Source organism: Salmo salar, chromosome ssa06 (assembly GCF_905237065.1).
Source record: "Salmo salar chromosome ssa06, Ssal_v3.1, whole genome shotgun sequence".
Taxonomy (NCBI): domain Eukaryota; kingdom Metazoa; phylum Chordata; class Actinopteri; order Salmoniformes; family Salmonidae; genus Salmo; species Salmo salar.
The window spans coordinates 68,322,271-68,349,232 of record NC_059447.1 but is presented as its reverse complement, the minus strand read 5'-3'; the positions used below and the strand labels follow the sequence as shown (position 1 = coordinate 68,349,232).

The following is a 26,962-nucleotide window of genomic DNA, read 5'->3' as shown; positions in this document are numbered from 1 at the left end:
TTTGTTGATAAAAAAAATATGCAAAGTATAAGGGAGGTATACTCCAGTCTAGTAGGTGGCGATAATACAACATTTATTGGATGCCAACCGCCGTTAAACCTCATCGAAGAGAGGAGTTGGTGAAGGGAGAGGTTTTATACCCCCCAACGAAAAAAAAAGCTGTCCACGAAGATAAGACCACGAGGTGAGGAATTTGTGTTTGGAGGTCAATTTAGAGTGCCGAATTTGGTCAACCAAAAATGTAATTTCAAATTTTCTACGTGAGCCTTATTTGGTATAAGTTATGGTTCGGTTGTTACTAATGCGCTGACATAAGTGGACGCACGTGGCATTTCGGTAAATATGGAGAAGGGGAAAAAAAAGCGACTGTCGGAGTTGTGCCAGTTTAACACAAGTATCTGCCCTCTTACTGGTTAGACTGGTCCCACCTGCCTCCCTTCTTTTGAGGACGTGCGTTTCCTTTGTTATAGAACATATGTCAGGACTGGTCGTATTTGCGTTTAGAATTATGAATATGCCTGGGTGCACTTAACTAGTTTGGATAATATATTTTAATGGTTTTATGCATGCATGTACACTATTTGCAAGTCGTAACTAACGGTAAAAAAAGTAAACATTGTCAACCACGCTACTACATCCATTAAAAACATTTTTTTTATCCGCCTTTGTCACGATAAACACACTCTGGCTGTAATGACATCAGCTGTCAGTGTTGTCTTGTGTGGACCTTGTCCCCTCTCCAGTTTTTTGCAGGTAACATACGTTCATGCAGACAACAGACTCCGGTTGCATCCATAGTCATCGGGAAATCGGTTTTGCTGCACCACTGCAAGGAACACGTTAAGCAAGAAAAGCAGGATGCAGAAAGGTGGGTAACGTTAAGTAGCTAGCTTTAGACTGTATGAACTATCTTGACTAACTACATAACTAGCTCTCATTATAAACTCAACAAGCTAGTTAACGGTTAATTGAAAGGTAGATTAGAGCTACATTTGCTAGCTCATATTTTTTTTGTCGTAATGCTGTGTAATTTTTGTCTCTAACGTTAGATCCCTTTTGTCTACCGATATCGAAAGGCTCAATGTTGTCTGTTTAATTTCTGCTGCACCTGTTAGACATCGATATGCAGTTATTGTAAAGTCCCTAACGTTAACTAGTTTTGTCCGGTGTAGGCCGTCATTGTAAATAATAATTTGTTCTTAACTGACTTGCCTAGTTAAATAACATTAAAAAAAGTTTAAGGTTTTCAGAGATTCCCTGGTTGCCTTCTCTGTTAATCTAATCTGTTCTTCTTCGATGAGTTTTTAACGGCAGTCGGTATCCAATAAATGTTGCATTCCCGCCACCCACTAGACTGGAGTACAACTCCCTTATACTTTGCCCCCCCCAAAAGTAAATCAACAAATACCCCATCACCTAACCCTACACTTAAAAACTCCACTACCCTACTCCACTATTTCAATCGATCTAGTCCTACCTCAGTCCAACAGCCTGAAAGGACAGACACCCCCACTCAACACACCCTATAACTCTTTTGACGTCAAGTCTCCTACACCCAAATACCTCTCTGCAGTTGCCACCACAACCTCAATTTTCTGCGACCTAAGTTCCATCCCTGCAGTACAGTTGCTAACCATTGCTATACCCACTAAAAATCCATTCTTACTGTAGCATACGACAACTTCTGCACTACTCTAACCCTGGAAACCCCAACCTGCCTCTCTCGTACGGGACGCCATGGGCACGCCTACAATTAACACATACCACTACTTTCCCCAATGCTACACATTGCTTTGTCTCATGCCCTTCTGTACACTTCTCACACCTCGGAACCTCCCTCCTACACACTGCTGCCACATGCCCATGAGCTTGACACCTGTAACAATGAAATGTATTCTGCACAAAAGCTTGTATGGAATAACATATACAGTACCAGTCAAAGTTTGGACACTCCTACTCATTCCAGGGTTTTTCTCAATTTTTTACTATTTTCTACATTGTAGAATAATAGTGAAGACATCAAACTATGAAATAACACATATGGAATCATGTAGTAACCAAAAAAGTGTTAAACAAATCAAAATATATTTGAGATTCTTCAAAGTAGCCACCCTTTGCCTTGATGACAGCTTTGCAGTCAAAAAGACTCAACATCAAAACTCTAAGAAACAGACAATGACTCTTCTGTTTCTCCACTCACGCCACTCTGTCTGTGTCGCACCAAACGACGAGCATCAAACACCGGGAATCTTCCCCTTCAGTTGGTCAACTTTCACATTTACCTCTACCCCAGTAATCACTCCTTTTTTCTTGAGAGCAAAACAATTTACATCTCTTGTCCCTATTTGTTTAACACGGAACGCCTGCTCCCTCTGACCAGCAGAAACAAACAATTATCACAAGACCACTTCTGGTTACTTTCACCGATTCCACAGCACCCAACTCTGGTTTCACCCACCCCGAAACCTCAAATGGATCAGCCAAAAGGCAAGGGTCCACTTCACTCCTATTGTCACAGACTCATCTTTATCTCAAATCAAATTGTATTGGTCACATACACATGGTTAGCAGATGTTAATGCGAGTGTAGCGAAATGCTTGTGACCAATGCTCGGTGCAAGCCTTGGGCTCCGAGAACTACACTACACCTACCACCTCTGATACTTTGCCCTCACTCACTTCAATTTTTCCTCCTGTCTTTGATCCGTTGTACAGCTCACTCTGCTTACACTTTCAGCCATTTCTTCTTTAATAAACAATCTCCCTTTTTTTCCCGCCATTTTTTTTACAGGTTCAAGCTCACCCTCTTCCTCCCTCTCTCTGACCTCCTGTCTTTCTTTTCCCCTCCATTCCTCCTCCGTAATCCAAGTATATGTCTCCTTATGATAATACTGCATTTCTACTGACGTGCATCTTGTTCTTGCCCTCTCAAGGGATGCCATTTTTCCATCAACCCCTCAACCTGATTTTCTCAGTTGCTATTCTGTTAACGTTACATGCCACTCCTTACCTTTGACATAAGGAGTGGATTGTTGGCTACAGAGACCGGTAACCAGACTAATTCAGAGATGCCCGTTTTAGTAATGCAGTTGCTCAGAGTTACTACAAGCCATTTGCCAAGGTTGTAATTGTGAGCTGTTGCAGTGATTCACCCTAGTTAATTTATTTTTTACCTTTTATTTAACTAGGCAAGTCAGTTAAGAACAAATTCTTATTTTCAATGACGGCCTAGGAACAGTGGGTTAACTGCCTTTTTTCAGGAGCAGAACGGCAGATGTTTTACCATGTCAGCTCGGGGATTCGATTTTGCAACCTTTCGGTTACTAGTCCAACGCTCTAACCACTAGGCTACCTGCCGTCCCATACCTCAACTTCTCCATGGAATAGAACGCAGACCCATTTTTGAAATAAACCTCTGACTCCTTCTAGTCACTACTCAGGCGATGCTTCAAAAAATGTCCATTCTTAAACCCTTATGTACTTGTGTTTGTACGCTGAACTCCATACTTGATAAGTATTTGGATATGTAGGCCGACGTAATCAGAGATTCAATTGGCACATGCGCTCATTTGCCAAATGCTCATTCGATATGCTTTCAGCACTCTACACTTAAGCTGATGGACCTGTGGCATTAGCTATCACTCAGCTTGTTCTAACAGTCTGGTGGAGCCGTTGGCTTGCTATTTGGTACACTGCTGCAGCCAACGCAGTTACTCAGCTAGTTCCCTTCGTTCATTTCCCTCCTCCCTCAGGATAAGGAAGAGGAAAGGAGCAGAGAAGGGATAGTCTTCCCGTTCTGCTCAGTGTGTATGTGTTGGGGTGCATGAAGCTGTAGACCACTGCACTGATGGAGAAGAGGGAGAGGAAGCCTGGCTACTTTGCCAGGTAAGTGAAAGTTGTTTCTGTGTTTAGGCCCAAGTCTTTTAGCGTTGTGTTTTTCCAGACGGCCTGTGTTACCAGGACGAGGCAACTACCTTTTCCTTCACTGTGTGCACAGCGTGGCAGCACTGATTGACCTCCCATTATGCCATTGTTTATCACGTTGTGTTCAATTACATTTTTATTAGTCGCAAACACATTTAGCAGATGTTATTGCGGGTGTAGAGAAATGTTTGTGTTCCTAGCTCCAACAGTGCAGTTATATCGAGCAATTCATAACAGTACACACATCTAAAAGTAAAATAATTGAATTTGCTTATTTGAGCTGTTCTAAAAAATATATATAATATTATTATATATTTTTTTTTACACCCTTTTTTCTCCCCAATTTCGTGGTATCCAATTGGTAGTTAGTCTTGTCTCATCGCTGCATCTCCCGTACGGACTCAGGAGAGGCGAAGGTCGAGAGCCATGCGTCCTCCGAAACACAACCCAACCAAGCCGCACTGCTTTTTGACACAACGCACATCCACCCCGGAAGCCAGCCGCACCAATGTGTCGGAGGAAACACGGTACACCTGGTCACCGTGCACTGCGCCCGGCCCGCCACAGGAGTCGCTAGTGCGCGATGAGACAAGGATATCCCTGCCGGCCAAACCCTCCCTAACCCGGACGACGCTGGGCTAATTGTGCGTCGCCCCATGAGTCTCCCGGTTGCGGCCGGCTGCAGCAGAGCCTGGGCTCGAACCCAGAATCTCTGGTGGCACAGCTAGCACTGTGATGCAGTTCCTTAGAGCACTACGCCACCCGGGAGGCCATTTGAGCTGTTCTTGCCATAATATGGACTTGGTATTTTACCAAATAGGGCTATTTTCTGTATTCTACCTTGTCACAACACAACTGATTGGCTCAAATGCATTAAGAAGGAAAGAAATTCCACAAATGAACTTTTAACAAGGCACACCTGTTAATTGAAATGCATTCCAGGTGACTACCTCATGAATCTGGTTGAGCGAATTCCAAGAGTGTCATCAAGGCAAAGGGTGGCTACTTTGAAGAATCTCAAATATAAAATATATTTTGATTTGTTTAACACTGTTTTGGTTACTACATGATTCCATATGTGTTATTTCATAATTTTGATGTCTTCACTATTATTCTACAATGTAGAAAATAGTAAAAATAAAAACCCTTGAATGAGTATGTGTGTCCAAACCTTTGACTGGTACTGTGTATGTATGTATGTATATGTGTATATATATATATATATATATATATATATACTATTATTCTACAATGTAGAAAATAGTATATATATATATACTATTATTCTACAATGTAGAATAATAGTGAAGACATCAATATATATATATGACAGACAGCAACAGTGGAATAGGATGGCATTGACTACAAAACTCTGTGTACATATGAAATTAGTAAAACACTATGTAAACATTTAAAGTGACCAGTGATCACATGTCTATGTACATAGGGCAGCAGCCTTTAAGGTGCAGGGTTGAGTAACTGGGTGGTAGCTGGCTAGTGCCAGTGACCAAGTTCAGTGCAGGGTACTGAGTTGACACCGGCTAGTGATGGCTATTTAACAGTCTGATGGCCTTGAGATAAAAGCTGTTTTTCGGTCTCAACTTTGATGCACCTGTATTGACCTCTCCTTGTGAGAGCTAGAAGCACGTGCCATCTTGCGCACTGTCTACATGTTCTCTGTCTGCGTACTCTGACAGATGTTGTGAACACCGAGTAGTGCTCTGTTGCCATCTGGCCCTCATTATCCTGGGTACACCTGATACTTGCACTGATGCGGTGGAGTCATCTGTCAACGCTCACACACAGATTAGCGGACTGGGATGCTGTGCACATTCAAATTGGATTTCTGCATCGTGGTGAAATATGACACTGATGGTTGGCTTGGAGTAGCCCCCATACACACAGTTGAAGTCGGAGGTTTACATACACTTAGGTTGGAGTCATTAACTCGTTTTTCAACCCCTCCACAAATTTCTTGTTAACAAACTATAGTTTTGGCAAGTCGGTTAGGACATCTACTTTGTGCATGACACAAGTAATTTTTCCAACAATTGTTTACAGACAGATAATTTCAGTTATTATTCACTGTATCACAATTCCAATGGGTCAGAAGTTGACTGTGCCTTTAAACAGCTTGGAAAATTCCAGAAAATTATGTAATGGCTTTAGAAGCTTCTGATAGGCTAATTGACATCATTTGGGTCAATTGGAGGTGTACCTGTGGATGTATTTCAAAGCCTACCTTCAAACTCAGTGCCTCTTTGCTTGACATCATGGGAAAATCAAAAGAAATCAGCCAAGACCTCAGGGAAAAAAATTTGTAGACCTCCACAAGTCTGATTCATCCTTGGGAGCGATTTCCAAACGCCTGAAGGTACCACGTTCATCTGTACAAACAATAGTACGCAAGTATAAACACCATGGGACCACGCAGCCATTATACCGCTCAGGAAGTAGACCCGTTCTGTCTCCTAGAGATGAACGTACTTTGGTGTGATAAGTGCAAATCAATCCCAGAACAACAGCAAAAGGACCTTGTGAAGATGCTGGAGGAAACGGGTACGAATGTATCTATATCCACAGTAAAACGAGTCCTATATCGACAAACCTGAAAGGCCGCTCAGCAAGGAAGCAGCCACTGCTCTAAAACCGCCATTAAAAAAAGCCAGGCTACGGTTTGCAACTGCACATGGGGACGAAGATCGTACTTTTCAGAGAAATGTCCTCTGGTCTGATGAAACAAAAACAGAACTGTTAGGCCATAATGACCATCGTTATGTTTGGAGGAAAAAGGGGGAGGCTTGCAAGCCGAAGAACACCATCCAAACTGTGAAGCACGGGGGTGGCAGCATCATGTTGTCGGTGTGCTTTGCTGCAGGAGGGACTGGTGCACTTCACAAAATAGATGGCAAGGGACATTGTGGATATATTGAAGCAACATCTCAAGACATCAGTCAGGAAGTTAAAGCTTGGTCGCAAATGGGTCTTCCAAATGGACAATGACCCCAAGCGTACTTCCAAAGTTGTAGCAAAATGGCTTAAGGACAACAAAGTCAAGGTATTGGAGTGGCCATCACAAAGCCCTGACCCCAATCTATAGAAAATTTGTGGGCAGAACTGAGAAAGCGTGTGTGAGCAAGGAGGCCTAAAACCTGACTCAGTTACACCAGCTCTGTCAGGAGGAATGGGCCAAAATTCACCCAACGTATTGTGGGAAGCTTGTGGAAGGCTACCTGAAACGTTTGACCCAAGTTAAACAATTTAAAGACAATGCTACCAAATACTAATTGAGTGTACGTAAACTTCTGACCCACTGGGAATGTGATGAAAGAAATTAAAGCTGAAATAAATTATTCTCGCTACTATCATTCTGACATTTCACATTCTTAAAATGAAGTGGTGATCCTAACTGACCTAAGACGGAATTTTTACTCAGATTAAATGTCAGGAATTGTGAAACTGGGTTTAAATGTGTTTTCCTAACGTGTATGTATACTTCTGACTTCAACTGTACATGCATACACACGCAGACTACGTACATAGTCTCAAGTGCAGGCTGACAACACGTTGATAGGTGCACTCGTTACATCCCTCTGCTGTGTCTCGGAGATGCATCCCATACCTTTCAGGCTAGAGCTTGGCTAATAACCTCAGTATTGCATGGAGAGGAGACCGTATAGCCCGAGGAGCGGGAACATGGAGGGAGGAAGGACCTCTTGTTTCTTTTGGCCTCTTATTCCTTTTGACCACACCGCCTCAGCTAGCATCTCCTGCTCTCCCTCTCTTCCTGTCCACTGAGCAGGGTGCAAAGGCCATTCAGGATTGCGGAGTGCTTGCGAACGTAAGACGCTGTGAAATGGCTGCCTGTTATCTTCTTTGGGATAGGGGGCAGTGTTTTCACGGCCGGATAAAAAAACGTACCCGATTTAAGCTGGTTACTACTCCTGCCCAGAAACTAGGATATGGATATAATTAGTAGATTTGGATAGAAAACACTCCAAAGTTTCTAAAACGGTTTGAATGGTGTCTGAGTATAACAGAACTCGTATGGCAGGCCAAAACCTGGGAAGATTCCATGCAGGAAGTGCCCTGTCTGACCATTTGTTGTCCTTCTGTTACATCTCTATCGAAATTACAGCATCTGTACTGTAACGTGACACTTTCTAAGGCTTCCATTGGCTCTCTAAAGCCGCCAGAAAGTGGAATGGGGTGTCTGCTGTCTCTGGGCAAAGTATAGGAGTAGAGTTTAAGTGGTCAGCCTGGGGACAGTGAGACTGGAGATGCGCGGTCACGAGAACTCGCCATGTTTTTCTTTCTCTCTTTGAATAAACACAACGTTACCAGGTTGGAATATTATCGCTATTTTACCTCGAAAAATTGCATAAAAATAGATTTTAAACAGCGTTTGACATGCTTCTAAGTACGGTAATGGAATATTTTGAATTATTTTGTCACGAAATGCGCTCGCGCGTTACCCTTCGGATAGTGACCTGAACGCACGAACAAAACGGAGGTATTTGGATATAACTATGGATTATTTGGAACCAAAACAACATTTGTTGTTGAAGTAGAATTCCTGGGAGTGCATTTTGACGAAGAACAGCAAAGGTACTCCAATTTTTCTAATAGTAATTCTGAGTTTAGGTTGCCCCAAACTTGGTGGGTGTCAAATTAACTAGCCTGTGATGGCCGAGCTATGTACTCAGAATATTGCAAAATGTGCTTTCGCCGAAAAGCTATTTTAAAATCGAACATAGCGATTGCATAAATGAGTTCTGTATCTATAATTCTTAAAATAATTATGTATTCTGTCAACGTTTACTCATGAGTAATTTAGTCAATTCACCGGAAGTTTTCGGTGGGTATGCTAGTTCTGAACATCACATGCTAATGTAAAATGCTGTTTTTTGATATAAATATGAACTTGATTGAACAAAACATACATGTATTGTATAACATAATGTCCTAGGATTGTCGTCTGATGAAGATCATCAAAGGTTAGTGCTGCATTTAGCTGTCGTTTGGGTTTATGTGACATATATGCTTGCTTGGAAAATGTCTGTGATTATTTGTGGCTATGTACTCTCCTGACATAATCTAATGTTTTGCTTTCGCTGTAAAGCCTTTTTGAAATCGGACAATGTGGTTAGATTAACGAGAGTCTTATCTTTAAAATGGTGTAAAATAGTTGATTGTTTGAGAAAATTGAATTGTGGTATTTTAGTTGGTTTTGTATTTCGCGCCGTGCGATGCCGTTGGCTAGGGGTTCCGCTAGCGGAACGTCTGTCCTCAACAGGTTAAGCCACCAAATTTTGTCATATGGCCTCCAGGACTTGGACAGTCACAGGATGCCCCAAAAGCCGGTCCCGGTTGATTTAACATTATTACTATTCTTTATAAAGCTTTTTTTTTTATCCCTGTAAGTAGCTGAAGCATGAGGAATCTAGTAGTAATTATGGAAGCATGGGAACCTGGCTCTGTCTGTCCTGTTGCTGTTGTTTTTGGAAGAGTTGTTTGTTTTGCGTTATCTGTGGCTGTGCTTGAGTGGGGGTACACAGGCAGGCCAAGCTTTTTTTCTGTAACCAGGATAGCGAAAAAGCAAGAGTGAGACAAAATAGTAGAGCGCCAAATGAAATCTATATATTCCGCTTGTGGAAATGTCCCTGTGTGAAACAGAATGGCAGTGTGGCATGTGCTGGTGAAATCCTGAAACGTTTACTAGATGTCGGTTGCTCTGCAGTATCTGTAATTGCAGAGAAGCTATAAAAGACCAGCGCTGCATCCGTTTGTCTCATGTCTCCAAACGTATTGATCCACTGCCCAGTGCTCCTCCATTAGAGATGCTCTCTATCTCTCAGCTTCTTCATTTTCACACATCCTTTGTCTGTACAGCATTGGTTTTCCTTGAAGGGAAGTCAACATATCTCCTCTCTCTCTTTCTATACTGGGCCTACACTGCCTGGGCCTTGTTTACAACCTGTTTCAGTCGGTCCCATAGGCCTAGCACTATCCCTGTGTACACTGGGTGACTAGCTTCCCCTGTTAATGAACCTAGGCGGGGGTGGGAGACGCCATGACGTCATTGCCTGACCTATCAATGATTAATAAGGGGAGCAGAGAGAGGACGGTGGGGAGGAAGGTAGGGAGAGAAGGTGAGCAAGCAACAAATTAAATCAAATGTTTATAAGCCTGAGTAAACAGATTGACCTCTTTCTCCATAACCTCAGGCTGAAGAGACGGAGACAGCTCAAGCAGAGCCAATCAGGGAAGTCAGTGGCTGAGCAGAACCGGGCGGATTCGTCCGCAAAGATGCCCGTCATCTCCTGCCCAGACCCTGCTTTTTCTGAACCCCTGGAGAGGATAAAACCTAACCTGCCTGGAGGCTCAGGTAAAACTTTGTCATGAAGTTGGCCTGATGGGGGGGAAGTTTATGACCCCCATAAATACCTTTCCCCTTTTCTCTCTCCCTACTCTACAGAGTGACTCTTGGAAAGTCCTTTGTTAACATAGAGAGAGTCTTATAACATCAAAAGGGTGGGGAAAGGAACCATATTTCGGTAATCCAACCAGCTGAAAATATGTGTTGGTTCTTATAGAATATAATGCCAGATCAGTTGTCATCTGAGACACTATTACTAATGAAAGGATGACATAAACTGTATCTTGAAAAGTCTACACATTATAATTATCAGATTCACATGGAATTGTTGTGCAATTTAAATGTTTAAATATGAAACTATTTGTGAAAAGATGAAATGTAATTTAGCTTCTTAACCTCTTGGGGCTAGGTGGGACGCTAGCGTGCCACCTGTGGTGCACTCCATCAACAGCAGGTGCATTTCAAGAGCGGCAAATTTGAATCCAAATAAATGTCAAAATTCAAATTTTTCAAAAATACAACTATGTTACACCATTTGAAAGATAAACATCTCCTTAATCTAACCACGTTTTACGATTTCAAAAAGGTTTTACGGCGAAAGCATAAATTTAGAGTATGTTAGGACAGTACATTTACAAGAGTTGTGTGTAATGTTTTGTCAAGTCAAAGACAGGGTCACCAAAACCATAAAACCAGCTAAAATGATACACTAACCTTTTACAATCTCCATCAGATGACACTCCTAGGACATTATGTTAGACAATGCATGCATTTTTAGTTCTATCAAGTTCATATTTATATACAAAAACAGCGTTTTACTATGGCATTGATGTTGAGGAAATCGTTTCCCTCCAATAACCGGCAGTCAAGTCAGCGTCACAAATTAAATAATTAAAATTAGAAAACATTGGTAAAATATTATATTGTCATTTAAAGAATTATAGATTTACATCTTTTGAACGCAATCAACTTGCCAGATTTAAAAATAACCTTACTGGGAAATCACACTTTGCAATAATCTGAGCACTGTGCCCAGAAAAATACGCGTTGCTTGATACAGACTAGACGTCATGTTGGGGAGATCTAAAATCGAAAATACTATGTAAATAATCCATTACCTTTGATTCTCTTCATCAGATGTCACTTCCAGGTATCACAGGTCCATAACGAATGTAGTTTTGTTCAAAAAAGCTCATCATTTATGTCCAAAAATCTCCGTCTCGTTAGCACATGATGTAAGCCAGCCGGACTTCTCGTCATGAACGAGGGGAAAAATATATTTCCGTTCGTTCAAACATGTCAAACGTTGTATAGCATAAATCATTAGGGCCTTTTTTAACCAGAACATGAATAATATTCAAGGTGGACGAATGCATAGCCTTTTATAACGTATTGGAACGAGGGTACCCAACATGAAGTAGCGCCAGGTGTCTAATGGGACATCACCGTTCCATGGCTCTTGTTCGGTCAGATCTCCCTCCAGAAGACTCAAAACACTTTGTAAAGGCTGGTGACATCTAGTGGAAGCAATAGGAAGTGCCAAAATATTCCTAAACCCCTGTGTTTTTCAATGGGATAGCTTTAAAGTCAATACAACACATCAGGTATCCACTTCCTGTCAGAAAATGTCTCAGGGTTTTGCCTGCCATATGAGTTCTGTTATACTCACAGACACCATTCAAACAGTTTTGGAAACTTTAGAGTGTTTTCTATCCATATATAATAAGTATATGCATATTCTAGTTACTGGGTAGGATTAGTAACCAGATTAAATCGGGTACATTTTTTTTATCCAGACGTGCAAATGCTGCCCCCTAGACCCAACAGGTTAATGAGAGTACGGTTTGTCATAGAGTAAACTCTGCCAACTCTGTGGCCCCGCCCATGTGAACAGGCACTGGGTGTAAACTATGAAACACGGCCCTCTCTCCCAATCCAATATAAGCCCCTTGACGAAAATGTAACTTTCTGTTCCGAGGACGTTAGGGCGACGGTCCTGCGTTAAAAGGGCTCAGATAATAACCTGTTCCAAGGACATGTGGACTTGAGGTCCCCACGTTGAAAGGACAAAGACCACCTACAGAACTAAGCCAACCTTAGAGAACCTTGCATCGAATTTCAATGTGAAGGTGACCACCTACAAGCCGGAAGGATGAATTTCGACGATACCAGCCAGAATATAGCATGAGCTTAACCTGATATGGATAGGGGGCAGTATTTTCACGGCCGGATGAAAAAACATAGCCGATTTTTTTTTTTTTTTTAAACTGGTTACTACTCTTGCCCAGAAACGAGAATATGCATATTATTAGCAGATTTGGATAGAAAACACTCTGAAGTTTCTAAAACTGTTTGAATGGTGTCTGTGAGTATAACAGAACTCATATGGCAGGCAAAAACCTGAGAAAAATGTAACCAGGAAGTGTAGGATCTGAGAAATGTAGTTCTTCTTTCTAGTCCCTTTCGAAACTACAGAATCTGTGCTGTCACATTGCACTTTCTAAGGCTTCCATTGGCTGTCTAAAGCCTTCGGAAAGTGTTTTGAGCATTCCCCTGTCACTGGGCAGGATATAGTAGCTCAGTTTCTGAGTGGACTGCCTGGGGACAAAGAGATTGGATATGCGCGTTCCCGTGAGCACACTGTTTTTTCTTTTCCTCCTTGAATGAATACACTATTGTCCGGTTGGAATATTATCGCAATTTTACGTAAAAATACCATAAAAATTGATTTTAAATAGCGTTTGACATGCTTCTAAGTACGGTAATGGAACATTTTGACTTTTTGTCTCAATGCGTTTGCGCGTTACCTTTTGGATAGTGACCTGAACGCACCAACAAAACGGAGGTATTTGGACATAACTATGGATTATTTTGAACAGAAACAACATTTCATAGAGAATCAGACAAACATGTAGCCTACACTCTTTGCATACTCAAGCCTGTCTCAAAATATAACACTGCCCCTTTAAATCTATCCTGGAGGATGGATGGCCACCCTTGGTAGCCTGTAAAATATTGCAGCATTACAATTACAACCAAATACTTTTTAGTCTTTTTATAAAATAATTAAGGGTGTAAAAAATATGTCTAGGATGATTCAAAACACTCTGGAACTGTTACGACAGTCAAAATTCATACAACCACTGCATATATACAGTTGAAGTCGGAAATTTACATACACATAGGTTGGAGTCATTAAAACTCGTTTTTCAACCACTCCACAAATTTCTTGTCAACAGCCTATGGTTTTGGCAAGTCTGTTAGGAAATCTACTTTGTGCATGACACAAGTAATTTTTCCAACAATTGTTTACAGACAGATTATTTAACTTATAATTCACTGTATCACAATTCCAGTGGGTCAGAAGTTTACATACACTAAGTTGACTGTGCCTTTAACCTCTCTTGGGTAGGGGGCAGTATTTTCACGTCCGGATGAAAAGCGTGCCCAAAGTAAACTGCCTGTTACTCAGGCCCAGAAGTTAGGATATTCATATAGATTTGGATAGTAAACACTCTAAAGTTTCTAAAACTGTTAAAATTATGTCTGTGAGTATAACAGAACTGATGTGGCAGGCGAAACCCCGAGGACAAACCATCCCCCCCAAAAAATAAAATTCTGCTGACCACTGTTTTCAATGGCTGTCACTTTTATTATAAGGCGAAATCCTCCCAGATGGCAGTTCCTAGGGCTTCCACTAGATGTCAACAGTGTTTAGAAAGAGTTTCATGCTGGTTTTTGGAAAAATTAGCCAGAAATTGTAGTTTTTCTAGGTGGCTCCCATTTTGGCTGTAGTGTTTCCAAGCGTGAGGAAGAGAGCGAGTCCTTTGGTATTTTTCTCCGGTAAAGACACTAACGATTCTCCGTCTTAAATTGTATTGTTTATTTACGTATTAGGGTACCTAAGGTTTGATTATAAATGTTGTTTGACTTGTTTGGAAAAGTTTATTAGTAACGTTTGGGATTCATTTTGTATGCATTTTGATGGAGGGAAACTGGGTGGATTATTGACTGAAGCGCGCCAGCTAAACTGAGTTTTTATGGATAATAAAGAAGGACATTATCGAACAAAAGGACCATTTGTGATGTAACTGGAACCTTTTGGAGTGCCAACAGAAGATCATCGAAGGTAAGGCATTTATTATATCGCTATTTCTGACTTTTGTGGCGCACTGCCTGTTTGAAATATGTTTTTCATGCTTTTGTATGCGGGGCGTTGTCCTCAGATAATCGCATGGTGTGCTTTCGCCGTAAAGCCTTTTTGAAATCTGACACATCGGCTGGATTAACAAGAAGTTAAGCTTTATTTTGATGTATTACACTTGTGATTTTATGAAAGTTAAATATTTATAATACTGTAGTTTGAATTTTGCGCTCTGCAATTTCACCGGATGTTGGCCAGGTGGGACTCTACCATCCCACCTGCCCATAAGAAGTTAAACAGCTTGGAAAATTCCAGAAAATGATGTCAAGGCTTTAGAAGCTTCTGATAGGCTAATTGACATCATTTGAGTCAATTGGAGCTGTACCTGTGGATGTATTTCAAGGCCTACCTTCAAACTCAGTGTCTCTTTGCTTGACATCATGGGAAAATCAAAAGAAATCAGCCAAGAACTCAGGAAAAAAAAAATTGTAGACCTCCACAAGTCTGATTCATCCTTGGGAGCAATTTCCAAACGCCTGAAGGTACCACGTTCATCTGTACAAACAATAGTACGCAAGTATAAACACCATGGGACCACATAGCCGTCATACTGCTCAGGAAGGAGATGCGTTCTGTCTCCTAGAGATGAACTTACTTTGGTGAAAAAAGTGCAAATCATCGCAAAGGACCTTGTGAAGATGCTGGAGGAAACAGGTACGAAAGTATCTATATTCGCAGTAAAACGAGTCCTGTATCCACACAACCTGAAAGGCCGCTTAGCAAGGAAGAAGCCACTGCTCCAAAACCGCCATAAAAAAGCCAGACTACGGTTTGCAACTGCACATGGGGACAAAGATTGTACTTTTAGGAGAAATGTCCTCTGGTCTGATGAAACAAAAATACAACTGTTTGGCCATAATGACCATCGTTATGTTTGGAGGAAAAAGGGGGAGGCTTGCAAGCCGAAGAACACCATCCCAACCGTGAAGCACGGGGGTGGCAGCATCATGTTGTGGGGGTGCTTTGCTGCAGGAGGGACTGGTGCACTTCTCAAAATAGATGGCATCATGAGGATGGAAGATTATGTGGATATATTGAAGCAACATCTCAAGACATCAGTCAGGAAGTTAAAGCTTGGTCGCAAATGGGTCTTCCAAATGGACAATGACCCCAAACATTCTTCCAAAGTTGTGGCAAAATGGCTTAAGGACGACAACAGTCAAGGTATTGGAGTGGCCGTCACAAAGCCCTGAACTCAATCCTATAGAACATTTTGTGGGCAGAACAGAGAAAGCGTGTGCGAGCAAGGAGGCCTACAAACCGGACTCAGTTACACCAGCTCTGTCACGAGGAATGGGCCAAAATTCACCCAACTTATTGTGGGAAGCTTGTGGAAGGCTACGTTAAACGTTTGACCCAAGTTAAACAGTTTAAAGGCAATGCTACCAAATACTAATTGAGTGTATGTAAACTTCTGACCCACTGGGAATGTGATAAAAGAAATAAAAGATTAAATCATTTTCTATACTATTATTCTGACATTTCACATTCTTAAAATAAAGTGGTGGGAATTTTTACTAGGATTAAATGTCAGGAATTGTGAAACTGAGTTTAAATGTATTTGGCTAAGGTGTATGTAAACTTCCGACCTCCAACTGTATGTATTTTATTAGCAGTGAGGCTGATGCAACCGATCAGACCGTTTAGCTTAAAATGTCGATACAGGTTTATTCCTTCATATTTTAAACTCAGTAATGCGCACATGGCTGTAGGCTACATGCAAATGTTCCAAAATGCAATTAGCGGTTAAACGCTGTTCTCAGAAGCGCACCACTTGCGCAAGCGGTTTCACACGACAGAGATGAAAATATCCTTTAGAAATGTAAGAAAGGGGGAGATCTGAAGATGCATCAACTAGCATGGGATACTAATATGACTAGGATTGTGTCTTTGGCTGCTAGACGGCAAAGTTGATTTGAAAACTAAAATAATTAGTATAATGCTGGTTTCAATGGTATATGAAGGGTTTATAAAATAATTCCCTCAACATTTCTATGGTTGTATTTTGGCTAGGCTACTTTGAAAAATGTAAGACATGCTTCATAAAATGAAAACATTCAGGTTTTAAACATTTTGTTTGTGGTTAAAAAAATTTAACTGCTGACCATCTCAGATTCAAGGTGGGTGATGTGCGGTGCGCAACAGGCACTGTCCTCTCCGGTCTTGTGACCATTTGATCTGAACAAGCCAGTGTCTCGTATGTTGACAGAATCAAACCTTTAGACATCAATGTTAATTATCCTTCATTTTATTTGTCAAACGTTACTGGAGTTTAGCCTATACAATGCATTGGGAAAGTATTCAGACCCCTTCACCTTTTACACACTTTTTGTTACGTTACAGCCTTATTCTAAAATGGATTAAATAAAAACATGTCTTCATCAATATACACACCACTACCCCATAATGACAAAGTGAGAACAGGTTTTGAAAATGTTTGCATATTTTATTAAAAATAAAACATATTTACATAAGTATTCAATCTCTTTGCTGTGGGACTTGAAATTGAGCTCAAGTGCATCCTGTTTCCATTGATCATCCTTGTTGTTTCTACAACTTGATTGGAGTCCACCTGTTGTAAATTCAATTAATTGGACATGATTTGGAAAGGCACACACCTGTCTATATAAGGTCCCACAGTTGACAGAGATTGTCAAAGCAATAACTAAGCCATGAGGTCGAAGGAATTGTCTGTAGAGCTCCGAGACAGCATTCTGTCGTGGCACAGATCTGGGGAAGGGTACCAAAACATTTCTGCAGCATGGAAGGTCCCGAAGAACAGTGGCCTCTATCATCCTTAAATGGAAGAAGTTTGGAAGACTCTTCCTAGAGCTGGCCGCCCGGCCAAACTGAGCACTCGGGGGAGAAGGGCCTTGGTCAGGGTGGTGACCAAGAACCCTAAGGTCACTGACAGAGCTCCAGGGTTCCTCTGTGGAGATGGGAGAATCTTCCAGAAGGACAACCATCTCTGCAGCACTCCACCAATCAGGCCTTTATGGTAAAGTGGCCAGACGGAAGCCACTCTAAAGTAAAAGGTACATGACAGCCCGCTTGGAGTTTGCCAAAAGGCACCTTGAGTGGCCCGGACTTCAACCCAATCGAACATCTCTGGAGAGACTTGAAAATGGCTTTGCAGCGACGCTTCCCATCCAACCTGACAGAGCTTGAGTCGATCTGCAGAGAAGAATGGGAGAAACTCCCCAATACAGGTGTGCCACGCTTGCAGCGTCAAAGCCAAGAAGACTCGAGGCTAATCGCTGCCAAAGGTGCTTCAACAAAGTACTAAGTAAAGGGTCTGAATGCATATGTAAATATGATATTTCAGTTATTTTTTGTTGGATAAATTAGCTGTTTTTGTGTGTGTGTGTGTGTGGGGGGGGTGTAGTCAATTTTAAATAAGGCTGTAACGTAACAAAATGTGGAAAAAGTGAAGGGGTCTGAATACTTTCCAAATGCACTGTATTTATGTAATTAAGAGTCTCATTAATGTTTGACTACATTTACTTCACCTTCCTCATGTCATCGGTTTGGACATGAGGCTGTAGCCAATATGCATATCACCTACACTTTGACATGAAGGCCTTTTTCATTTGTGTACATGAAAAATAGATTTTAATATTACGCCAATGTTGATCCAATTCTGATCGGAGTAATTGTTTGATATAGTTTTTCGGACAATTTACTGTAAATCTATTTTTGTCAGAACAATTTTTTTTTTCTTGTCCCAGATGAGCGTTGATGTTGAGGTCTGTAGTCTGTAAAGCTTAGAGACCTTTCATTAACCCCGTGTTAATCTACTAGCCACAGTACTGTGAGTACCAGGCCAGCTGTGTAAACTGCTGTCAGTAATTTAATTAAACCCGGTAATTTTTCTCTCCAGCCCAGTGTGGGCATCTAGACAAAAGAACCCACATAACCCTGACAGACAACTCACTGAAGGACAGACAGAGCTCTGTGTTATTGCTGTGTCTGTCTGTCCTCTCCAGGCCTGGTTATAAAGGATTCATGCTAAGGTCTTTTACCGTGTGCAGCCTTTTAATTTAGAGGTTGTTGCATATTGGCTTTACAAACAGCATTGTAATTCAATCAGAACAGATATCCCCATAATCCTAGGTATGCAGTTACTGACCAATGAGTCTGTTCAGTCCTATACTGCATTCACTCAGAGCTCCAACAGGACACAGAAAGAAAACAAACATATCTTATGACTATTTCTCGATCTGATAAAGCTACCAGTCACTATGCAGTAGTGAATAAGTGACAGCTCTGTACCAAAGGTGATCTCTGAATGTACAGTGACCCACGGCTGGACTCCTCACAGCTGTACAATGCTGAGTCATCCCTCCACTGTTTCTGTAGGAGCTGGAGTAGAGGACATAGTGGGAGGATGTTTTTAATAAACTGGCTCAGGCAATTAGTGAGCGATTCCAATATAGCTCAATTTTAAAGCACTATTGTGTTTGTGCATGCATGCTTTTGTTTCTGATTGAGCTGCTCTAAGGCGGTCATCTCTCTATACTGTGTCAGTGACCTGTGGCTGTCTTTCAGATGGCAGCAGCAACAGGAGCAGCCAGGCCAAGCGACAGAAGAGGCCCCCCGGGACAGTGGAGTATACCGTTAGTACAGGCTGCCTCGGTGATGCCTCACTAACTCCACTCTCTCACACTACAACTCCCATAAACCCATGGGGTTCTGACTTCAAAGACATTGCTTAGGAAAGCAATGTGGACAATAAACCTCAAACATTTTCTTCAGAAAATACAGGGGTGTATTCATTACATCTAGCAATGGAAACCATTTTCCATTTTTAAGAACCAAATGGAAGCAAACTGAGCGAACGGAACAGAGGGACCTACCTGAATTTGTCCAATAGAAACTCAATTTCATTGCAAAATGTTTTCCGTTTTGGAGTAAACGGTTTGTTGCAAAATGTTTTGCGACAAAATCGGCTTAATGAAGACACCCCAGTTGTATGCTTTGCAAGATTTCTGCAGATTTTAGTCTCATGCTCCATTTTGTTTTGGGTAGATTGATACTTTTGGTAATCAAAAATAACCAAGGATTTAACTTCATGTCACAGGTGGGACTCCAGGAATCTCTAAGCAGCATTGCTCTGAAGTTTAACATCACCCCGAATAAACTGGTGCAGCTCAACCGTCTCTTCTGCCGCAGTATCTATCCTGGACAGGTGATGTTTCAGCACATTATACACCACTTCATGCTGTAAATCCTGGCTAACATGCCTGTATTTCACCCTTGCAGAAGCTGTTTGTTCCTGACGTGGGCCAATCGGGTGCTGACTCTCAGTCTGTGGATTCTTCTGACCCCGCCTTCCCCAGTGGCCTATCAGAGAAGGTGTTACAGGTAAGTCAGTTCTCCTTTTTAAGATTACTTTAGTATGGGTTATCTTTGATCCTGGTTCTGTGCTTGTCCCTGCTGCCTGGCGATATGTTTCAGGATGGAGACTCCAGCGGCAGGTCAGTAAGACCATTACGACGCGTGCTGTCACCCCCGTCCGAGGACGAGAGCCCCGCCACGGCTAAGTTCATTAAGATGAGCTGCAAGTACTTCACTGATGGAATGGTAAGTGGCCAAACCGTAGGCCATTTTGCATTAAAGACCACCACAGCAGACTCAAACGGATGTATTTTGTCTCCCAGGGTGTGGTGGGAGGGGTGATGATCGTGACGCCCAACAACATCATGTTTGACCCTCACAAGTCGGACCCCCTGGTGATCGAGCACGGCTGTGAGGAGTACGGCCTGCTCTGCCCCATGGAGGAGGTGGTGTCTGTGGCCCTCTACAACGACATCTCCCGCATGAAGCTCAAGGACGCGTTGCCGTTGTAAGAACCCACCCTGCCATCTTGAGAAGCTCTTTCACACTCTGTCCATCTTTCACTCCCTATCTAAACTAGCCCTTTTTGCTCTTTCTTGATCTTATCTTAACCTTGCTTTTCTTACTGACTCTTCAAGCGTCACACTTTTTCTTCTTGTTATTTCTACCTCTTTCTGCACTCCTCTCTCTCTCACTTGTTCTTTCTCCTCCCTCTCTGAGGTGGAAAGTTGATCTGCTTTCCGGTACCAGATTTTAGGGGCAGACAACTCGGATTCGTTTTTGTCTTTAGTTTTTGAATAATCATATTTTATTTTGAACTGGTTCATTGTCTCGGTTACTATTATTTGTAGTATTATTATTTTGCCTTTTGAAATCCCTTTTTATTTTTGTTCTGTTTTTCAGTTGCATTTTCTTTCTGTTCATTTATGTTTTCCATTTCTTTTGTTTTATTTAATTATTTTTATTCTCCCATCCTGCTTTGTGGTGTGCCCCCTGACACTCTACAGAGACCCACCCCAGGATCTGTGTCCTCTGTACAGGCCCGGGGAGTGGGAGGAGCTGCCCTCGGAGCGCGACCTCAACCCCTTTAGCCGTTACGAGGCGCTGGACCCCAAACGACCCATCGTCCTGGACGACATCAACTCTGCCCTGTCAGAGACTGGTATGACTGGGAGATAACACACAATGACTTGTATTGGATCAGGATGAATCATGGCAAATTAAAATGAATCATTATACACGTCAAGTTAAAAAACAAATTAGCTCGTGCATAACAATAATTTGAGCAATATTTTGATCCATGTGGTCATTTTAATAAAACAGCATGGTTTCTTATATCCCAGATATAGCGAGAGCAGAGTGTGATCCAGCAGACAAGTCTCCATCAGACGAGGGTTTCACAGAGCTGGAGCTTCCCTTGAACGGGAGTGCTGAGGAACCGAAGAGCGGATCCAGACCACCTGCCACTGCTACAAGCCCGGACCAGCAAGGAGAGCCTCCAGGTTCTAATACCCCTAAACGGGCAAAGTCCCAGGACCAGTCCCCTTCTGACTCAGTCCCACTGACCTCGCAGAGAGGGGAGGATGAAGGACTGGTACAGAACAGATCCATTGAGGACACGACAGAATCACTGCCCATGTCATCAAAGACTGAGAAAGACGGTGAACTCTTGAAGGAGACGCCTGCTAGCCTAGCCACAGGCCAAGGCCAAGACGACAACTCTACAGGGCAACTAGTGAACAGTGTTAGCATTAGCGAACCATCAGAATCAGCAATGGACCAAAACAGGAAGCTGAGCTTCAGTGAGACCGCTGAGGCTCTGGGAAAATGTATTTCTTGGGAACCCAGCCCTGCAGGCGAGCTGCAGAACGGACCAATGGTAGAGGAGGGGCTGAGTGAGGAAGAGGAGCGGAAGAGGAGCAACAAAGCGGAGGTGAAGTCATGGCTGCTGGAGCGGATGCAGGCGCCCATCCAAAGTTAGTGTTCACAAACACTTCAAGCATTTTGTGTGGTTTCTTGTATTGCGTTGTTTCAAATTTTTCAAAATTCTCTCTGCAGACACGCTTCTGTCAACGGAGGAGAAGAGTAAGATCCCTCCCATGTTCCTTTGCCTCAAGGTGGGCAAGCCCATGAGGAAGTCCTTCGTCATTAGCCGGTCATCCAGCCCCGCTCACACGAGAGGAAAGCAGTCGGAGTACTGGTTTGCTGTACCCCAGGAGAGGTGAGAGGTCAACCAATGAGACCACAGCCAGAGCCTCGATGACAACTGGTGTGTTCACAATTTTATAAACTTTCAATAAATGTTCTGAAACATAAAAGTGTGATGTGTTTCAGGGTGGACCACCTATATGCGTTTTTTGTCCAATGGTCTCCTGACGTGTACGGGAAGGTGGCCAGGGAGCAGGGCTTCGTGGTCGTGGAGAAGGATGAGCTCAACATGATCGATAACTTCTTCAGTGACCCCGGGACCCCTCACAGCTGGGAGGTGAGTTCACACGGCATGACCCCTCGCATGAGTGTATTTTGACTGTGATGTTAAGTTAACATTGTGGTCAAGTATTTTGTGGGTGTGTGTGTGTGGACCAAGCTGTGTTCAATGTTTGGACTATGAGTTTTATCGGTTAAGTATGTTTTGTCTGTACTGTTAAGGTATCTAACAGTACATGGTTGTGTTCGTAGATCATCACCATCAACGAGGCGACGCGCAGGCAGACTTCTGGCAGTTACGAAGGGGAGGAGCCTTTGGGGGATCTACTGCCCATGCTCAGTGACCCTAGCACTCTGCTACAGGACACACACATAGAGAAGGTACACACACGCCATGATTCACAAAACACTTTCAATCAAGAAAACAAACATGTGACTTCACCTACACAACCTATGCAGAAATGCACATCGACACACACTTCCCAGAATCTGTTTTTCTCTCTCCCCACAGCTTGTGTGTCGGCTGCCGGCGCGGGTGCAGGGGTATCCATGGAGACTGGCTTACAGCACGGCAGAACACGGGACCAGCCTAAAGACCCTGTACAGGAGCCTATTGGATGTGGACAGCCCTGTGCTACTGGTTATCAAAGACATGGACAACCAGGTACACACACACTGACAATGGTGCCCAATTTGTATTGGACTCTTGAGTTTTTTTTAATTCTCCCCCCCCATTAGTTGTTTGGGGGATACTCTACCCATCCCTTCAGAGTAAGTGAGCACTGCTATGGCACGGGAGAGACCTTCCTCTTCAGCTTCTGCCCTGAGATCAAGGTCAGACGTAGTCATATTTATACTCTGTGTGTTATCCTTATACCTATGTTCAAGTTTAATGCTTTATATGAGCTGGATGCCATTTGCTTTGCTCCCTGACTTCCAATGTGTTGCTTTTCCTTTGCTCAGATGTACCGCTGGACTGGGGAGAACTCCTACTTTGTTAAAGGCAACATAGATTCTCTTCAGATGGGAGGAGGAGGGTGAGTGTATTTGAATATATGTGATTGAGCAATGTGAGGAAGCGTGCAACTGGCATGCTGACTGCAGGAATGTCCACCAGACTGTTGGCAGATAATTCAATGTTCATTTCATTACCATAAGCCACCTCCGTTGTTTTCGAGAATTTGGCAGTACGTTCAACCGGCCAGCATACCACATGTTTAGCGTCGTGTGGGCGAGCGGTTTGCAGTGACCCATGGTAGCGGTGGGGTTACGGTATGTGCAGGCGTAAGCTACGGTAAACAAACACAAGTGCAATTTAAATGCACAGAGATACCATGACGAGATCCTCAGGCCCATTGTCATGCCGTTCATCCGCTGCCATCACTGTTTTGACGTATACAACAGCAAGGTTCCAGTTCCTGTCAATATCCAGCAACTTCGCACAGCCATGGAAGAGGAGTGGGACAACATTCCACAGGCCACAATCAATAGCCTGATCAACTCTATGTGAAGGAGATGCTGCATGAGGCAAATGGGGCAAAACCAGATACTGACTGGTTTTCTGATCCACGCCCCTACCTTTAAAAACAAGAAAATGCATGTGACTAACAGATACGTATGTTTTCCCAGTCATGTGCAATCCAGCGATTAGGGCCTAATCAGTTTATTTCAATTGACTGATTTCCTTATATGAATTGTAATTCAGTAAAATCTTTGGAATTGTTGCGTTTATTTTTGTTCAGTGTATATACAAAACACAGAATCTCGTTTTTGACTGCACTGGGCCTTATAAGAATGACAACAAATGACAGCTTATATACACAAAAGCTGGTGATCAGGTTATGAAATGGCTTGACAGATGTTTTGATGTCTGTATCACCTGAAATAGCTAGCCTATTAAATTATAGGCTGTGGCTACGAAGTTTTTGCCCCCGCCCCTACGAAACCTCTTTCTGAAAGCTAAGGATCCGGATCATGTTCTGCGCATGTGTTATTTTATGCACACTATGTAGCTACTGCTCACCCTCCACCTCCCTTTACTCACCCTCTTTTGAACCATGACGATGTAGCCCATCTCTGCCTCATATTTCTGTACGCAGCGTTGTACCCTCGCTGTCACGCTTTGCTTGACAAAAAGCCACGTAAGCATCTTTGTGTGACCTGCTCTCTGTTGAAGTCAACTTGTAGTTGCCATGTCGTTATGAGTTAGTTTTTCCCTGTCTCTCTCCCTAGAGGTCAGATAGGGCTGTGGGTGGACGCTGACCTGTACCACGGCACCACCTCCAGCTGTGCCACCTTCCACAACCAGCCCCTCTCCCCCCAGAAGGACTTCATCATCCACAGTGTGGAGGTCTGGGCCTTCGAGTAGCCTCCCTCCACCTCCAGTCTCCGCCAAACCTCACCCACACTGGTGGGAACCCAGACCAAGCTTCAACGCCCACCCCTTTACCAGAATGGGGAGCTGACGATTTGAGATGGTGTATGTCATGGTTTATGCCAGCCGGTTTGATGTGGTTGGAATCTGGTTTGTCCTGAGTGTGGCGGAGGTGTGAAAATCTGTGGTTGGTGTATTTCCCTCTCTCTCTATTTGCTGCCTTAAGGTTCTCGCATGCTTCCTAGTCGAAATGTGGCGCGTCGGTTCACTCATTTATTATGACAGGATTTTGTGACGTTTTTGTTCGTTTTGGTGTTTGGCAGGGTTTTTTCCAGCTGTTCACACACACTTTTTTTTTTTCTTGAGACAAGTTAAGTGATTGGTCAAAAGTAGGGATTCTTCAATGAAGTGTTTGTCATTCAACGAGAGATGACTAGTTTTCATGCAAATTTATTCACTTAAAATACTGCACCAAACATCTTAGCTAGATGTAAAATTGCAAAAAACTAAAAATAACTACACTTTTGTTAATTTCTCTGATTTATTCAAACTATTTTGAGGAAGTGTATACTGACTATGTTGCTACGGCGTCTCAAGAGGGACAAAACGTAATATTGCTGCTTTTTTTCTCGAATTTCAAGCAGTCATTTAAGGGAGTATGTGAGGCACAGATGTTCGTCTAGCTGAGTTCTGCTACTAGCAAACCGAATCTAGCATGCAGGCACCTTTTTTATACCTACCATGCCACAGCTATCCCAGCATGCAGCCTGCCTGCAGAACTCAACTTCTACCCACTCGGAGGGGAGAAGTAGAGTGACTCAAGTTCCTGGAGGATCAGAGGCGATTCTGCTGCAGTTGTCCTTGCTAACGAAATCCGTCATAGGTGACTATAAAACACAATATTAAAACAATTCATTGTGAGATTTTTGTATTAGGGAAGTGTCTAGTAGTGGGTACAATGCCCATCAAAAGGGAATAAGGCATCTGGTGAAGTGAATAAACAACCATCAATTCTCTACAAACGGAGCCAATCAGATTGCTCCTTTTTGTTATCAACCAGAATAATCTTATTTCCCTGAGATATTAAGAACTGATGTGAAAAGAGGAAGCAGGTGAAAGGGAAGAAGTTTTAGCTAGTGCTTTTGAGCCTCATTTCTCTAACAAGCACACATCTGCCCCAAACCCACTTTAAATATAGGAGTAATTGTTTACAAAGAGAAGAGGTTTGCATTCACTGAAGGTTGTATTGTTCTCATGTCTACAGTCCTATATAGACTGAATGAGAATGTTGCATTTCATTACCCTCGCTTTCCAAAACAACTGCCCACTAAGGAAACATACAGTGCATTCGGAAAGTATTCAGTCCCCTTCACTTTATCCACATTTTGTTATGTTACAGCCTTGTTCTAAAATGTATTAAATTGTTTTTCCCCTCAATCTACACTCTACCCCATAATGACAAGGCAAAAACGGGTTTAGACATTTTTGCAAATGTGTATATATATATATAAAAAAAAAAAAAAACTGAACTATGTCATTTACGTAAGACTTCAGATCCTTTACTCAGTACTTTGCTGAAGCACCTTTGGCAGCGACTACAGCCTCAAGTCTTCTTGGGTATGACGCTACAAGCTTGGCACACCTGTGTTTGGGGTGTTTCTCCCATTCTTCTCTGCAGATCCTCTCAAGCTCTGCCAGGTTGGATGGGGAGCATCGCTGCATAGCTATTTTCAGGTCTCTCCAGAGATGTTCAAGTCCGGGCTCATTGTCCTGTTGGAAGTTGAACCTTTGCCCCAGTCTGAGGTCCTGAGCACTATGGAGCAGGTTTTCATCAAGTTCTTTCTGTACTTTGCATTCAGGCCAAAGAGTTCAATCTTGGTTTCACCAGACCAGAGAATCTTGTTTCTCATGGTCTGAGAATCCTTTGGGTGCCTTTTGGCAAATTTCAAGCGGGCTGTCATGTGCTTCCGTCTGTCCACTACCATAAAGGCCTGATTGGTAGAGTGCTGCAGAGATGGTTGTGTTTCTGGAAGGTTCTCCCATCTCCACAGAGGAACTCCAGAGCTCTGTTAGTGACCATCACATTCTTGGTCACCTCCCTGACCAAGGCCCTTCAGTTTGGCTGGGCAGCCAGCTCTAGGAAGAGTATTGGTGGTTCCAAACTTCTTCTATTTAAGAATGGAGGCCACTGTGTTCTTGGGGATCTTCAATGCTGCATAAATGTTTTGTTACCCTTCCTCAGATTTGTGCCTCAACACAATCCTGTCTCGGAGCTCTACGGACAATTCCTTCAACCTCATGGCTTTGTTTTTGCTCTG

The 26,962-nt window shown here is 42.7% G+C and overlaps 1 protein-coding gene across 4 annotated transcripts; it reads left to right on the top strand.

Moving 5' to 3' along the window:
• Positions 1 to 63: 63 nt before the first annotated feature.
• Positions 64 to 26,014, top strand: LOC106607938 (nuclear receptor coactivator 7). 4 transcript variants are annotated; one of them, XM_014205428.2, is made up of 18 exons: positions 64 to 184; positions 744 to 868; positions 3,752 to 3,884; positions 10,151 to 10,311; positions 19,055 to 19,122; positions 19,587 to 19,694; positions 19,769 to 19,870; positions 19,964 to 20,089; positions 20,167 to 20,351; positions 20,884 to 21,005; positions 21,187 to 21,819; positions 21,902 to 22,064; positions 22,178 to 22,328; positions 22,523 to 22,651; positions 22,782 to 22,934; positions 23,009 to 23,104; positions 23,234 to 23,307; positions 24,503 to 26,014. In XM_014205428.2, the coding sequence occupies exons 3-18, from the start codon at positions 3,847 to 3,849 to the stop codon at positions 24,636 to 24,638; spliced, it is 2,445 nt and encodes an 814-aa protein (XP_014060903.2). In that variant the 5' UTR covers positions 64 to 184; positions 744 to 868; positions 3,752 to 3,846; the 3' UTR covers positions 24,639 to 26,014. The 4 variants fall into 4 exon arrangements, with proteins under 4 accessions (XP_014060903.2, XP_014060901.2, XP_014060904.2 ...); XM_014205426.2 differs by having other exon boundaries at positions 20,851 to 21,005; XM_014205429.2 differs by lacking the exon at positions 3,752 to 3,884 and having other exon boundaries at positions 20,851 to 21,005.
• Positions 26,015 to 26,962: the final 948 nt, after the last annotated feature.